General features: G+C 38.5%; 1 protein-coding gene across 1 annotated transcript in view; it reads right to left on the bottom strand.

Annotated features, from left to right (window-relative positions):
• TRPM3 (transient receptor potential cation channel subfamily M member 3) overlaps positions 1-17,273 on the bottom strand; it is a 261,595-nt gene that overhangs the window by 70,376 nt on the left and 173,946 nt on the right. The window contains exon 8 of the mRNA XM_050986919.1: positions 11,557-11,680. Coding sequence (XP_050842876.1) covers positions 11,557-11,680 — 124 coding nt within the window. The remainder of the gene's footprint in view (positions 1-11,556; positions 11,681-17,273) is intronic.

Below are 17,273 nucleotides of genomic sequence, written 5' to 3'. Positions count from 1 at the left end.
AAAGACATATGTAAAACAGGCAGAGGATTCATCAGTAGAGGTTTCCCAAAAAATCTGCAAAGCTCTTGATAGGCAACTGGATTCCTGCTAAATGTCTTGAATTCTTTTAGTGTGTCCATAGTGATCTCCTTGCAAAATACAGTAGCAGATACTTTCAAAGCTGGGGCAGCTGGACTCCATCCAGGTGGATGTGCTTGGAACCCGACAGTCAAATTTTTGCTGTAACAAGCTACCTCTCATTTTCCTCCACACAAACTGCCTAAGTAAAATGCAAGAGATTTGCCCTTAAAAGAAGGAAGAGACACATGCTCCCCTGCCTCCCCCACTAAGTCTCCCCCCACAAACAACAAATCAACAGACCACAAACCAGCAAACTACAAGCAAACAAACCCAGTGACAAAAAGCTGGGAAGGTTCTACCTTACTGCAGATTTTACCGAAGTATCTTAATGTGAACAGGATTAATTTCAAGGAAAATAAACTAACTGCATCCTCATTCTGCCTAGGAAAATGTGGCAGGAAATCACTGAGCCAAAACTGAGCCTTTGCAAGCAGGATTACAGCACACTGTGGTAGTTGCCAGCAATAATTACAGTCCAGCAGGGCAGAAACCTAATTTTCAGACAGGGCAGGTAGAAAGCAAGTAAAACCCAAGAAGATGGAGTAAAGAAGAGCAGCAGGCTACAAGGCAAGGTGGAAGGAGGCTGGAGAGGTGCTGGGGGGAAGCAGAAGGAAAGTATTATCTGACCTTGGACTCTACCAAAAGCACTTATTTTAAAACTGCTTTGCTCTCTGTTTATAATCTGTTCCATCCTTGTTTGACAGATTACTTTTTCTTTCCTTTTCTTGCACATAGTTTCTGACTCAGCAGGATCAGTTTAGTCTTATGTGTTTCATTCATTCTTTTATTTTTTCTGCCTTCATGCTGACATTGCACTGGGCTCCTAAAGGCAAAGTCAGGTAACAGTATTTTATTTGACAGCAGTGAATATCAAACAGACTTTCCAGACTGTTTCTGGAAAACCAGTGTCCAGATTAGCAACTAAAACACAGAAGTTTGTTTTGCTTTAAAGAATGCTGCCTAATACACCATAACTGTGTCACAGTTTGCCACATTCAGGCCTAGGTGGATATATAAACTATTAACTTTCATCCATATGAGCTGCTATGCATTGGGCAGTATGTATAAGTTTGTACTCCACATGGGCAAAGTAGATTTTACCCCTAGAATGAGAAGCAAGAGCAACAGACAATAATCATCAACAGTAAAATTTCCCAGGCCATGGGATGGTAATGAATCTAAAAACTACTCTGAAATAGTCTAAAGCGGTGTTTGGTAAAATGAATGACAGATCATAAACATTCTTTTGAAGTACCAGCATATTCTGTTCCTCTTCTCCTGACTTGACTAGCCAAAAAGTAAGTCTTTCCCTCCAAACACAGAACTTTCTTCCTTCTAGGATTTGTTCTGAAAATCACACAGAGATGGAAGAGCTTATTCTGTTTGAGGTAACTGTAAGGTGCCAGGATTAAATTTGAATAGCTATGTATCACAAGGCTGCACTTGTATTTATTCTGTAACATGTGAAAATTTAGTTTTTTACAGTATGGTAAACCTCAACCAGAGTTTGAAGAGAGAGTTGAAACATAGTCAGATTTTTAGCATGTATTTGCTTGGAGAGGGAGAGTGATGTGCACGATTGTACAGAAAGATGTTTTACCCTGTGTCATGAAAGAGACAAGACATGAAGGAGAAAAATAATTCTTTAAACCTCAAATTCACTGTACCTGCTGACTAGACAATGGATAGCTGAAGATGAAGGAAAAAATCAGGACAGCAGTGATGAAAGCAAAGAAAGCACCATGCGTGCTTGCTTTAGAAACTTAGTGCTCTAAGAATGCTGCAAATTATTCATGATTTCTGAGATGTAATTTTTTTTCTCATCGTCATTTCATTATGACACCAGGAGAAACTATATAGTGGTTTAAAAAATATTTGAAGTGATTTTTTGTAGCTACCTACAGAAGATCTTTTAGTGTCTTTAAATTTCACCTCTGAAACATGAATTTCACCTCTGACATACAAACTTTTCTTATGCATCTCAGTTATATAATTAAGAATAAAACCTCTCCCTTTTCTAAAAATAACAGAGATGCAATTGTGAGTGCAACCTGAAAGTCTCCTGTTTTAGAACACAGTTTGGTTTGGCTAAATAGGCAATTGCTTCCAGAGTACATGTTGACATTCATAATTTAGCTAGGCCTACTTAAATATTCCAGCAGAAAATTATCCTGAAAATAAAAATGAGAGTTTGATAAAAGAAATCATTAAAGGAGGTCAGTAATGCAAATTGTCAAAATGGTTCAGGTAAGGTGGGAAAGAATTTCCCTTTTTCTTGGAAGGAATAACACTTTTTAACACAGGGGAAAAACTATTTGAAGTGGAGGCATAACAAAGATCAAAGTGAGCAGGTGAGTCAGTGGGTCATACTGCAGAAGAAGAGGGATGGCCAGATAAGAGAAAATTCAGGAACAGAAAGATTAGAGGGAATTGTGTTCAGGGAAAACATAACTTTGGTAGCTTGCTATTTTGAGGAATACAAAAGAGAATTCCAAATAAGGAAATATGAGGAGAGAAGTTTGAATGTTGGTTGCAAAATTTCAAAAATTTTACCTTTCCTTCATTGAGCCAGCACTGCAACAGTTCATGTTTTGATTTGATTTTTCATAGACCCAATGGTCTATGAAAAAAGCAGGGAACAAGCAAAAAAATCAGAGCTTATAAGAAAGACAGCAATTCTGCAATTGAGCCATCAATTGATGTAGGTTACTGTAAATGTTTGGCTTTCCCTGTGCTTGGTACCTTTCCTTCCAGACTGGGCATCTGAGACAGCCTAAATGACTGAGAGAACAGGTTATGTAAATCTCACAGCTCTGTCCCATTAAAAAAAAAAAAATGATGTGCACATACTGTTTAAGTCTTACAGTACTATCAAGATTTTGGAATAGAATTTGCCTTTTTTCCAGTGGAATAAATGACCAAAAATGTTTTGCTAGTAAACCTGTTTCTTTTCCCTTACACAAAGGTTTCATACTGGTACATTAGGACACTTCACTGCCTGAATTAACAGTCCCTGTGGTTAAAGTTGTAGATTGATGAGTAAGTATAAATTGTAGGTCACAAAGCATATAAGCAGGTTAATACAAGCCAGACACTGTCCTTTAAAACTCTGGGCTGTGTACATCACAGACTGGGGCCTTAAGCAGAGATGTGATTTCATGTAGACTTAACAGAAACTTGTTAAGGTCAGCCAAAAGAGAGTAATTGTTTTAACTGCTGAGATAGACAGCTTCATTCACACATTGGTATAATCCAAGGTCTTCCATTACCCTGATTCAGACCAGAAATGTGGAGGAAGTGTAATGTAGTTCACTTCCTGCAACTCCTCTACTATAGAAAGAGTTCTTGGAGGTATTGGCAAGGCACTGCCATAATGGATATTTTTCTGAAACATAAAAGTCACAAGTTATGGAGAAAGTTCCTCACTGAGATGGAAATTCTGCTACTCTAAGAAAACAAGAATTCAGTTTGGTTATTCCCATTGATGTATATCCTGAAAAATTGTGTAATACAAGTCATGGCCATACAAATATTGCCTGCAAGTCTTACATGCACACGTGTCTTTTGAACTGAAAATGCTGACCTGAGAAGGAAGTTTTGTGAGTTAATTGGGTGGCAACAGTATTGATGTTGGAGACTGTTGCTCCATGTTAAACTTCAATTTCTGCTTTTCCTTTGCAACAGTTTTCAAACAGTCTGATGAGATGTGGATGCCCAAATTGCTTTGCTGTGGATGATGCAGACATATGGCTTTTCTGTATTGAGGCTGACAGTGTCATGACAACACGCAGAGACCAAGCAATAAAAATAGCCACAAGCCATTAGTTTCTTAGCTGGTTTTCTGGTGAGATTAAATAGGCAATACCTGGAAAAAGGAGTTTACATAGCCTGAGATATTCCTGGACAGTAAATTTGCAGTTCCTGCTTTATCTACAGAAACCCTGCATCTCATACAGTGAGCTCCTCGTCTCTGGCTGAGACATTATAGCACTAATGAATGAGTCTCCTTGCCCCATGTGAACCCACAGAAAGCATAATTTTATTTTCTAAGAAAGATAAAAGAAGTTTTGATTTCCCAGACACAGCAGATCCTGGCAGAACTAAAGGTTTCTGAATATTATCATGGAGTATATAAACTGCATCGAACCCTTCCAATTCTCTGATCGCAAAAATTGGTTTATATTATCTAACATGGAATTTTGCTGTGCCACCAGATACTGCTTTCCTTCAATTTCCTTATCCAGAAAATTTACAGAGCTGTATAATTCAGTGTGCATTTCCCAGTCTATCTGTTAGTAGTGTAAATGGGGAACTGGATATTTTCACAAACTTACATTTTTAGAGGGAGAAGAAACATTCTAAATTTTATTTTTGTAGCTGCAATTTTAACCACATATTTTGTGGAAGATTGGAAGTAAAAAGATTGGTAGTAAGTTGCTTTAGTATCTATCAGATGGCTTCACTGTATGTACCAAATAAAACAGAAAATGTTTGCTTACTGAATATAAGCAAAAAAAGGAATATTGGCCTTTGCAGACACGTTCCGGATGTGAGGAGGATGGCACAGCAGAAGTTCAGGAGAGACCCAATAACTAAATTGTACACTTCTGCTTCTGTGGTAGGTCTGACATTTTTGTAGTTTCTATTAGCAGATGCCCTGCCTCATCTGACAGTAGCTGAAAAGCAGATGGCATGATCAAATGCTTTTCCAGGGTCCAGCATAATACAACAGCTGTCTTTGTTGTGGTTTTTTATATTGGCTTTTTTTTTTTTTTTTGGAAGGCGGGGGGCTTTTTGGATTTTTTGTTTTCCTGCTGTTGTTGATTTTATTTATTTTTTTTTATTTATAGCTCTTTTTCTTGTGAAGGTTGTTCTCTTAATTACTGACATTAAAAAACCTACTCCTAGTATTAGATTTTTGTTCTCTGTGGAGTCAACGACTAACTTCAGCTAACTTTATCTGGCTTTTTTGGCAGCTGAAAACACAAAATATGATCTTGGTTCTTTACCAAAAAAGAAATCAGATGGGGTTTGGAGAATTAAAAACCACTACACATTATCTTAACTCTTACAGAGGTAGAACCTAAGTACTGGATTAATTCTATTGATTTGTATGGGCTGAATAGGAGGTTTAACCTTCTCCAAAATTACTAGAGTTTCAGTCATTCCTGAAGTGGATTGGCACATCAATTTGGACACAGAGGACAAATTGTATTCCACTTTATGTGGTAAATTTCACAGAGTGTTTCCAAGGGAGAAACGAGAGCTGTTTTAGCAACCAGCAGGCCAGCAGTTACACGATGCTCTCCTGCTCCAAACTCCTGTTGCCAAATTATATACTGCAGCTATGCTGCGAGAGCTACAGTTGAGTTTTCCTGTTTGAGAAGACACCCACCCCACTTCAGGTTCTTCCCTAAGAGAGAAATATGACATCAGCACTAAAAAACATTAGCTGAAATGATTTCATTTTTTTCTGAAGAAAAATTTGTTAAAAGAAACAGACTTAAATGAACTTCTAACCTCTGGGAAGGGCCAAAGAAATCAAGCGACAATACGCCAGTAAATTCTTAAAAGCCCATCTGATTTAGCTAATATTAATTCAGATCAAAGTGTTTGCTAACAAATGGTTGCAGCCAGTATTTAATTAGCATATGAATCCGCTGAGCTTGCACATCCAGCTGAAAAGCACAACGTTTTTTGCCTCTAGTATGATCAAGTCAAACTCTTCCCTGTATAAACTCTTCCAGAAACATGAACAGGTTTGCTACAGTAGCCTTTTCAGTCACACAGATCTGAGGCCATCAAGGCAAAGCCTTATTTGTAGACCATACAGAAAAGAAACTGCTAAATCACAGTTAGATGCTGGAATGCTGATGACTCAAACAAACCTGCCATGGCCATTTGCAAAAGCTGAGGACGCTTCGCTGATGATGCTCCAAGTAACCCCAAAGGGAGTGCACACCCATCTCACAGGTGGGGGGTGAACAAGATATGGGAAGAGGCTGAAAGGAAGCAAGTCCTTGGAGGTGGGATAGTGCTTTTTATCATGCCGATGTCCTTACACACCGTGGCTCAGCTTCCCACGTAGCCTGAAGGTGCTCATCCTTTCTGATAATTGTCTCAACTACACTGAATTGAGAGGCAGCTGTAACCTTGTTGTGTCCCATAATCCACAGTATTACATGATCAGTATAAAACTCCCTACTCCAGCTGAGGTACCTGGGCATTCCCACTGAGATTCCCACATTAACCCACTGGAATTGTGCTGCATGTGCTTCCCCCAGCTCCAATGGATTGAGGCTGCCATCATGGCTTCAACCAACAGATACAGAAATTGCAAAAATCAGGTCTCATCTCTGCACCCACAGGTGGTGAATATACAGCTTTCTAATCTTATACTCCCTTCTTCTTCTTTTCCTTTATACATTTTCTTAAGTGTTAATTTTTATGCTTTTATACTGTTGAATTTCTAACCAAAACTGCTACATTTTAAAATTAGCCAAGAATCTTATTCTACTTTAAAGTTCTAGAGTTTGTAAATAAAAGTTTGATATTGAACCTCCCAAGAATTTTGCTGGGTTTTTTTTCCCCCCATGCACTGCTCAGAGTAAATCAAACAACTTTTTCCAAGTGGACCAGGACATAACAATGATTCAACAGCTTCCCAATACTTTATGTAAGTAACCATTAAGAAGAGTCGAAGCCCTACAAGTGTGGCAATATTGGCATTTGAATACTAGCCATGCAAGGCAGCTTTCTCATGCACTGCGTATTTTGGGAAAATGGGGATCCACCTCTGTTTGACATAAAAGTAAAATAGAGACTTTTGGAGTTCACTTGAGCTAGCAATATGAATTAAGCATTTAAATTTTAGCTTGTAGAATTATGTGTTGAATTTTACCCTTTTTACTTAAAAAACATCTTCCATGGTACAAAGGGCATAGGAAAATGCAAATTTCTGAAGCTTCTTGCAGAAAGAACAATACTGAGAGAAGACCAAGGGATGCAAAGAACCCAGATAAAGGGGCTCCTCTGTCTCCAAGCTGATCAAGGCCAACAGATGTACTAGACAAGCACCAAGGGACCAAAAGTGCACGCGTAAAGGAGAAAAGTTCAAAAGTTCAGTCATGAGGAGGACCACAACCTGCAGCCTCAGAGACCACCAAAGACCCCTGTGTGACCGCCACAGCAACCAAGGCATGCCCAGAAGGGCATGGATCTGATTACCATGTGAGGCGAGGACAGGCTGGGCCAGGGGTTGAATATACATGAAAAGATTGTCCAATGTATTGCATGTGGAACACCTTTGTGAATAAAGATGTGGCTCAGAGTGAGCTGAGGATCAGGACACAAGTTTTCAGGAGAGCTGTCTGGCTTGTGCCGGGTGCTGACAATACATACCCACTACATAACTATCTCTGATTGTGGAGTCTGTTTATTCCGTGCATCACTTTGAAAGCACAATAAATAGCGAGTCCCTGCATGATGCAGGTTGTCTTGACCTCAGCGCAATGTGCTCAGTTACTACAGCATGACACCTCCTTCGTTTCAATCTGACAGCCCCAGAACTGCAAGTTGCACATTAAGTCATCTGGAGCTGCCTACTGCCATACCCATCAGCAGCTCAAAGCTGAAGTGAGGCTTGCACTGTCCCTGAGCAGCCGTCACGATTGCCACAGCAACCATACACTGCAGTACAGGAACAACAGGGCAAGAAGAAAGGCAAGTAGAGGCAAGAAGGAAATATCTATTACTTGCTGTTGTGAGCAGCAGGAAAAGAATCAAATTGTATCTCTTGCCTCTTGGTGGAAATACGTTCCATGAATGAATGCATGCACACAAACCTATGACCAGAGACCACACTCTCTTCGTTCTGAATTTCCTTCTTGTAATGCAGTAGCAGGCAATGACACTATCAGTTAGCTTAATGTAGTCACTGAAACTTCAACTATTCAAGAAAACAAATTAAGTGGAAAATGGCCATGGTAGTGATAAGAACACAAACTTAACCAGCAGGTGGGACACACTTTACTGCTGGAGTTAATGTGCCATTTTTTATTACTAAGGTGTTTAGATTGGACCTATTCTGATTCCCAATAATTTCCATTTTCTATTCAATGAAGAAAAGATAAGGTGTATTTACTCTCAAAACACTATTTTGGAATAATTGCTTTTGTGACAAACATCTCTCGGTGCCACAGGTCTGGTTGTTTTCAAGGACATAGACCTTTCTGGCTTGACCAAGTGGCCTTTCACAGTGGCTGCCCAGTGAAGCTCCATAGACAGACCCATGCAGCTTGCTGGAAAACACGTTCTGGCTTCTGAGAAATTCACGTAATGATTTGTGAACAAAGAACTCCAGCAACACGCCAGTCCAAGCTGCAAAATGAAATGCCCCCAAAAGAGTAGAGCAGCCCGTATTTGCCAGAAAACTCAGACACCAGATTTACTATCTTTAAGGGAAAATTCTAAGACTTATTTGTTTATTGAGACAGAGTACATACTCCTTTGAAAGCTGAAAACCAACTTCTGAGCTATTAACCAACACAATGTGTTTTTCAGGGATGGCCTGAAATGAAGTCTCCTAGACTGCTTCCAGACTACTTAGCTTTGGTGACTCCTCATGCTCTTATTTTAGCATAAATTAGGTCTTGGCATTAACTTTTTAGAAGAATTCTATGTAAACATGACAATAGAGGATCTCCATAAATAAGTAATAAAATAGTATCCTACTTTTGTAATCTACTGCTTTATGTACACAGACATGTGTAGTCTACTTCATTTTAAATAGATTTTTGTACCTTATACCACATTAAGCACCTTGGTCAAAATAAATTTATGAACAAAACTCTGATGCTTGCAATGTCATCCCAGATAAGCATATAATTTTATACAAATTATCCATTGAATTGAGAAGTGAAAATTCCTCTGTCTTGCAAATCTAACACATCTAGATCACTCCACTTTATCATTCATCATGTGTACTTCAGCATTTATTCAACAAAAATTTTAAACTTAAGTAAATGGAACATTATATAACAATAACAATAACAATAACAATAACAATAACAATAACAATAACAATAACAATAACAATAACAATAACAATAACAATAACAATAACAATAATAATAATAATAATAATAATAATAATAATAATAATAATAGTAGTAGTAGTAGTAGTAATGATGCTTCCTGGGAGGACAAGGTAGAGATCATTATTGAAGAGTGAAATCCAAAATGTCAGAACCTGAAAAAACTCATGATCTGAGAAAAGGGGTATTTTTTGCTATGATTATGCTTTTTCCCTGGCTGCAACACTTGCATCAGGTTTATATAACTGATGCCAGACTTTTCACACATTTTAAGCAGGTAGAGAAGGAACAACTATTTCCAAGAAAGCTTTTTGTTCCTTGCATTTGTTTCTTGCATTTTATTTTCATTCTCTTCATCTGTGATTCAGCTGTATTATTATACTTTACAAACACCTTCCTGGCTGTACCCTGTTTGTACTCAATTATTTAGTGACACACAGAAATAAGATAAGCCTCTCCTGCACTGTCTGCTTTGTGCTCTATCAATCCAGCAGCTGCAAAATCAGATAGGCAGGCATACTGACCACTCACATAGAGAAAATAGCTCAATCTAGCTGCTGCTGAGCTCTCAGACAATCTGCTGTGTCTTCCTTCTATTTTTTGAGGGGTTGACCAGACTAATGATGGTCAGCTCATCAAGCAGTGCTTTTTCTTAAGTCAACAACCAAATCAGAGGGTCAAGCTTGAGGAAGGACAAAAGCTGGGACAGACGTGGCAGTGTGAAGCATCTACCTTTGTACAAACAAAAGACATCTTTGAAGTCACCACTTGTTCCTGGAAGTACTTCACAACCCCCAGGTCATCCATTTCCTCTGCTCATACTGCCTTCAGCACCATCAGCATCACCTTTCTTTTACATAAACATAGGAGGCTGTGAGTCTTACAGGACACCATTAGCCTAGCAACCACACCTGAGACATAAAACCTTTCTAGCATACCAATGTTAGAATTAGCTGAGTACAACTTAGGTACTAGACAGAAATAACTATTCTAATGTATTATATTTATATATAGTTAGGCTAATGTTGCAAATTCCAATTCAGAATACTTAATTTTGGGCGCACAAGATTAGTAGGTGGAGAATGTCAGTGGTTACAGATGTTGCATATCTGCAAAGAAACCTGTAGCAAATGCAGAGCCTTGCTTGGACTAAAAATCTTAATGTGAATACTGTGGGCAGAATCTGCACAGGTATTTCTCAGTAGCAGGGTTTGTTCAAAGCCTGACAATCTTTTCTGGATTTAGATGTCTGGAGTAATCAAGAATTGCATTTTTCTAGTCTACATAAGTCAACATCTGCCTCTGCTTTTTATCTGTCATTCCATTTTTGTTCCTGCCTTTGTGCTCCTTTCTCCCTTTCTTCCTCTCTTCCTCATTATTTTCTTTTATTTTCTATCTCTAGGTATGCTTTTTATCTCTATATGTAGAATAGTGGTTTACAAGTAGGTATTATTAATAATAACAAGTAGTTATTATTATTGTAATTATATATTAATATTGCTACTATTACTACTACTACTACTATTACTATTACTATTACTACTGAAATGGCCACAAAATAATTAATGCTGTTACCCTAAAAAAATCACTCTTTCTGATCATTGGATCAAAAATGTTACAGCAAATTCACTTTAGGGCATTATCATCAACCTGGAGTTCCCAGAAGGTGTGATGTGAACCAAACCCAAACCTTAGAAGATAGATAAAGTTATAAAATTTAAGCATGTCTGTCCAGTCAGTTTGTGACAGATTAAAATTTAAATTGAAAATTTTTTCAATGTGCTTTTTCTTCAAAAATATTTCTGCAAAAGCAGCCTTGTTGATCTCCAAGAAACTGTTGAAAGATCTTGTGCTCTTCAAGAGAATACAAGCATGTGTTCAAGGGATAGCCTCACCACTGCAGAACACGAGCCTCAGAGACACACTGCTTTCCTTTCATGCCACATATCTCCACAGGAAGGCAAGGGCCCTCGTGATACCTCTGCAACTCTACAGCATCTTTAAAATACAATCCCAGGGACAGATGCATAATTATGTCTTTTCTGCTTTCTGTAGTTGCATGAAGTAGAATTGTAGTCATGATGTGCCTGAGGATGACTGAAAAATAGTAATATCCATATCCTACTAGCTAGATTCTGTGTTGTCAGAGAAAACGCAGAGGAATTTATAAAAGGGAACAGGTCTGTTGCATTAGTCACTTTAAATGCAAAAATATTGAGTAAAGTAAACAAAAGTCGGCATGATATCACTTTATAGTCTGGAAAACAGAGACCAGATTTATGATACCTTCCAACAGGCACATAAAACACTTGATCAAAACAATGCATTGAACTCAACATACCAGCTCCTTCTTCTTCATGCACTCCATGAGGATGATGAAGAGGTGCTGTGCCTGGGTTCGGGTGTATGTGAAAGTCTTCTGGATGGTAACTAGCAACTGGTCCCTCAAAGACTCGTTGATAAGTCTGAAATTCAAAAAGAAAAGATCAAGTGAAAAACCAGACATGAGTGAACACTGTAATTTCATTTCAACTCTTTTCAGGGAGGAAGGTCAAAAAAAAGAAGAGTCAACAGAAGACTGAAGGTTGTTTTGGGCAGGTTTCAAGATCAGGAATTGCTGAAACCATAAGAGATAAATTGGAAAACACTGTTCTAGGAGAAAATGTTGATTGTGCTGAGCTCCCTCATCTACAAAGTTTTCATATCAGTTCCCACATATTGCATGACAGAAGGTCATTCAAACTATCAGCTCAGTGGGATTTCCTAACAAAAACAAGAACTACGCTGACAGTCTGAACTTGAGGGAGACCAACACTTTTAAGTGAACTGAAGACTCCTTTCTATCAGTGAGTTAGAAAAATTCAACTTGTAGTTAACTTTATGAAACTGGGAACATTTATGTTGTCAGTGCTTTTGATTTTAGTTTGAATATGTCACTCAGCCTACTGATGCTATGCAAGACCTCATAAGCAAAAAAAAAATTCTCTGTTCCTCACTCCACTCAAAGAAAACATTTTGATTTTGGCCATTTTGTTGATCTTCCTGAAGCTCAAGAGAACCCATTTAATATTGCTCCTCAATGCTAAGGCCATTACTTGCAAAAAGTAGCCCAACAGCAGAAATAAATAGTAATAGTATATGAAATATAAGTACTACCTACCTCTTTGTAACAAAAAGCCTATTCCTCAGAACTTTTCTGGGTGAAACATTTTGGTTCTTAATGTCAAAGTTACAGAATACTGGGCTCTAATTTAGAACATAAATCCTTTGATGCTTCTGTACTACAGCAGTTTTCTCACTTAAAAAATATATCTCAGTGTTTTAAGTTAGCTAAGTTGAAATATTTTATGGGGTAAGTCAGCCAGTGGAGTGAAAATCAGAGAATCTTCATGTCTCATACTTTAGGCCAGAAGATAAAAACATATTTAGTCCTGAAGCAACTGCAGAGAAATATCAGGAGCAGCAGGTATTTAAAAGCCTTTTTAGCTTAGGGCAGCTGCTTTGGGAGAACAATGACCTAATCCTTCATTTTTGCATACTGTTGACTAAAGGTGCATGTGCTACTGCAGTGAAGAGGCACAAATGAGACTGCAGGATATTCATTACACCACTGGTTTTCAAATCTAGTTTCATTATATAGTCTTTACAGCTGCAGCAAACATGTTGTTAGAAGAGACAACAAATGGGAATGGGAAAGAAGTGCATGGAAGTATTCAGAAGATCTGTAGAAGATCTGGCATATGGAATGCATATGTTCTCTACCATATGAATTTGATTTTGGAAGTAAATATTCCTGTTGAATAGGACTTTGGCTTCAAAAAGAAGCCTGGAAAGCATATGTCAATGTGCTTTCATGGGATTTTATACCACGCTGTGTGGATGGATCACTGTTCTTTCTATGCCTGGCTTCTTCTGCTGTCTTCTACTTTATCACAGGCTCCCTCTGAGTGGTAAGTCTTCCTCTGCACTTCCTGTTTTCATCTAGGAGCAGTCTGGCCCCTGGATGTCCTATGTCTTGGGATGCTGGAGTGGTAGCAACCCTGCAATCTACTGCTCGTGCATTAGGCAGCATGTAAGCACCCTCCCTCCCTGCAGCATGACCTGCCTTCCTCACAAAAAGGCAACACATGATGAGCTAAAACTTCCAGCCCTCTTGGTGGACTACCCTGGAGCTGGCAGCAGAGGACTTGCTGTGTGGAAATTATAAGAGAGATAACCTGACCTCCTGTACAGGAGCAAGGATGTTGCAAGCACATGGGGACATGAAACACAATGTCAAGAATGCCAGTGGAAATGCAGGACTCCCTGCTGAAGAGAATCAGATTGGAAAGGCTGATACCAGGACAAGCACTAACGCACTTTGAGTTGCAAAGTATATTAGTTGCAACTAGATCATAGATGATATAAATTCTGACTTTTGGCTCTTGAAAAAAAAAGGTGTTGGAAATTTGCTTTAATCAAATTTATACAAAATGATGATATTACTGTATTAATAAGTAGATCAGAACTATGGGGTTTTCCATCCTTTAAATGAAGAAAGAAAAAAGATGTTATGAATAACTTTCCCACAATGAATAAGTTTCCCAAAAACATCACCTGGAGAAGATAAAGAGATTCATAGAAATAAATAATTTCCTTCGAAACTGCATATGAAAGTGAAATATAGGAAAGAGCAGGAAAATTATATGAAAAATACATGGACTTGGAAGATTCTCAAATTAAAGATTTCAGAAAACATTTCCAAAGTTTATGGAATGTGAACCATCCCACTTTCTTATAATGACCTGATTTTCCTTAAAAACTGTGTAGAATCCAAATATGAAACTTCATTTCAGAAATTGTCTCTGTTTCAGGACAACTCACAAAGGAAGCAAGAGAAAATTGCATTGAGTGAAAGCAGAATTGTGTCCTCAGCAGCCACCACTTTTCTTTCTTGAATTAAAGCTCTTAGGAACTCCATAATAGCATTAGTTTAAGCAGCATGAAAAGCAAACTTCATGTGAATGATACAGAATTTAAAAAACCCAAAAAAATCAAGAAGGGCTTCCTTAACAACATGCTAAAACATCTGTTGAAGTACTGCTGCTCAGAAACTTCCTGTAGTCATAATTTGATTTATGCAGTTTTCTACCCTCACTAATTGTTTTTCTGTAACATCTCCTTGGTCTGCAAATATACATCAAGGCTATTCAATGTCTTTGTGAGATCAAAAACTTGAAGCAATTATAATCAGAAACATAAACAAAGCAGCAATCTTTCCAGTAAAGTAATCATAGCTTTGTTTGCCCTGAAATCAGTTATATCCATAAGGTATCACTTTTATTCCTTGGGAGTCTATAAATGTTAGAAGATATAAAATCAAAGTTCCCAATTGTGTAGTCCAGCCGGGACAAACACAAAGTGTTCCATGCTATTAAAGGCTAAATCTATGAGGCAGACATCAAATCCAATTTGTGTCAAACAAGTAATTTAAAACAGAGTACTGTGAGCAAGGCCACTGTGAGTTGCAGGTGGAGGAGTGACTTATCTCCTTTGCAAACACCACCACCATTCTTACACACACATACCTTAAATCCATGCTTTTTAAAATCAAGGTTTCCTAGTTTTAGATTCAGGAAAAAAGAGATGGGCCCACTTTACCAGACTGAAACACTACACTTATGACTTCCATCAAAGCCAGCATAGACTGAATAGTGTCAGAAGACAGTATTTTTGTAGTCTTTCTAGTAGGCTTCAGTTCTAAAAATATTTTGCAACATGTCAGTAAAATCCTTTTTGGGGCATTTTGATGACATGATTGAATTCCACTTACTTGGCATGGAAAGAATACTACTCCTGCCTAAACAAAATGTACCACAAAACAACCGTGTAACCTGTTTTTTGTCTTCCTCAGTTTGAAACTATTCTTTCATTCCCTAAATATATAAGGCATGCCCATTATCCCACCAGTCCAGGTCTATTCAGCTTTTCTTTCTTTCCCAGAGATTCCAGATTGCTGATGGAATTTAGGTAGTTAATGTCAAAAATCTGTCCTCTAAAGCAGAGTGGTATACATTTGCATTTATTTTCAGAACAAAAATTTACTCATAATTTTTGCCTAAGAGTGTGTGGGTATGTTTCGTTTGCTTGTTTATTTATTTTCAGAAGATGCCAACCTTAGTCTTGACACATCAGATTATCAGAACTGAACAGTATGGCTCTCCAGAAAAGTCAGGATCTTGAATTTTAAGAAAGAAACCCTTGAATGGGCTCAAGGAGTTAGTCAATAGGACCCCCTGGGAAGAGGCTCTCTCAGCAGCAGAGCTGCCCTGGGAAATTGCCCTCAAGGAGCAGAACAGAGCTGGCAGATCTCTAAGGACACTTTCCATACAGCCCAAGAATGACCTGCTGGTTAAACAAAAAAAAAAAAAAAAAAAAAAAAAAAAAAAAAATCAGTAAATGCACCATCAGTGAAAAAGGTACAGGTAACCTGGGCAGAGATTAGAGACACAGCCCAGTTATGCAGGATGGCGTGAGGAAAGCCACGAAAAGAGGAAGCTGAACTTAGCAAGGAATACACAAAATAACAGGATGGGTTTCTTCTGGTATGTCAGTGAAAAAAGGAAGGTTGAAGAAAACATTTACCCCATCTTATAAGCAAGGCTTAAAAACTTACAATGATGTACAAAACAAGGCTGAGGCATTTGACAACTCCCGAAGAACAAGAGCAAAGTCTTGCACCTGTGTTGGGGCAACTCCCAAGAGCAGCACAGGCTGAGGGATGAACAGATCACAAACAGCCCTCTGGAGAAGGACCTGGGGCCCTGCAGTGTGCAGGGCTGGACAAGAGCTGACAGTGTGCACTCACAGCCCAAATAAACCATCATGTCCTGAGCTGCATCCAAAGCCCCGTGGGCAAGAAGGGCAAGGAAGAGGATTCTGTCCCTCTGCTCTGCTCTGATGAGAGCCCACTGCAGTGCTGCATCAGCTCTGGGGTCCCCAGCACAGGAAGGACATGCACCTGCCTGAGCAGGTCCAGAGGAGGTCTTGCTGCTGATCAGAGGACTGGAGCACCTCTCCTGTGAGGAAAGACTGAAAGAGTTGGGAATGTTCAGCCTGGAGAAAGGAAGGCTCTGAGGAAACATTATTAAGGCCTTTGAGCACTTGTAGGGTGCCCGTAAGAAAGATGAGGTCAGACACAGGAGCAGGGTCTGTTGAAATAGAACAAGAGCAATGATTTTAAAACCAAAAGAGTGTTGATTTATATTGGGTATAAATAAAAAGATGATTGTTTACAACAATGATAAAACAGTGAAAGAGATGTCCCGGAGACCTGGTAGGTGCCCCATCCCTGACAACATTTGGGGTCAGGTCAGAGAGGACTCTGAGCAACATGATCTACTTGAAAATGAACTTGCCCAGGGAAGGGGAGTCAGATTTGATGACCTCTAAGGAAGCCTTTCGATCAAAACTTTTCTGTGTTACTATGATTCTTGGTTTAGGATCAGTCAGGAGAGGCCACTTCCAAATCCTGAACTGACAAAGTAAAAAAGGCAACACCCTGTCCAAGACATACTGGATGATTAAACAGTAAAGCAAAACTTTCTTCATTGCTTTGGTTGATGCAGAAGACAGGTTACAATATTTTGACCTACTCCTCAGAAAGAATTAATTTTTTTAAGCTATGCTCAATATTTGAGGTGATGAGAGACATTTCACTTAATGTTTCAAACTCATGGCATGTGATTTTGTAGCTATTATTGGAGAAAGATCGGAAGTGTAGCCCACCACCTAACTCGTTTAACTTTCTTTTTCTTCAAAGATTTTTAGTACTGGAATCATACAATGTACTAGAGAGTTAAAAAGATTATGCACTAGCTCACTTTCAAAATGCAACTCCATCACAGATTTTTAAAAATGTATTGTTCTCAAAAAGCTTTGAAATGTCTTTAAATAATACACTTCACTTAATGAATTGAACATAATCTGTTTCTAACTTTTCATTTTTGAAGTATTTTTTCCCAAGAAAAGGTAAATATATCTATCAAATATCAATGGGATGTGAAAATTATGCCCTAC

The sequence above is a fragment of the Serinus canaria genome, chromosome Z (assembly GCF_022539315.1).
Source record: "Serinus canaria isolate serCan28SL12 chromosome Z, serCan2020, whole genome shotgun sequence".
NCBI lineage: Eukaryota > Metazoa > Chordata > Aves > Passeriformes > Fringillidae > Serinus > Serinus canaria.
This window is presented reverse-complemented; position numbering and strand designations above follow the sequence as displayed.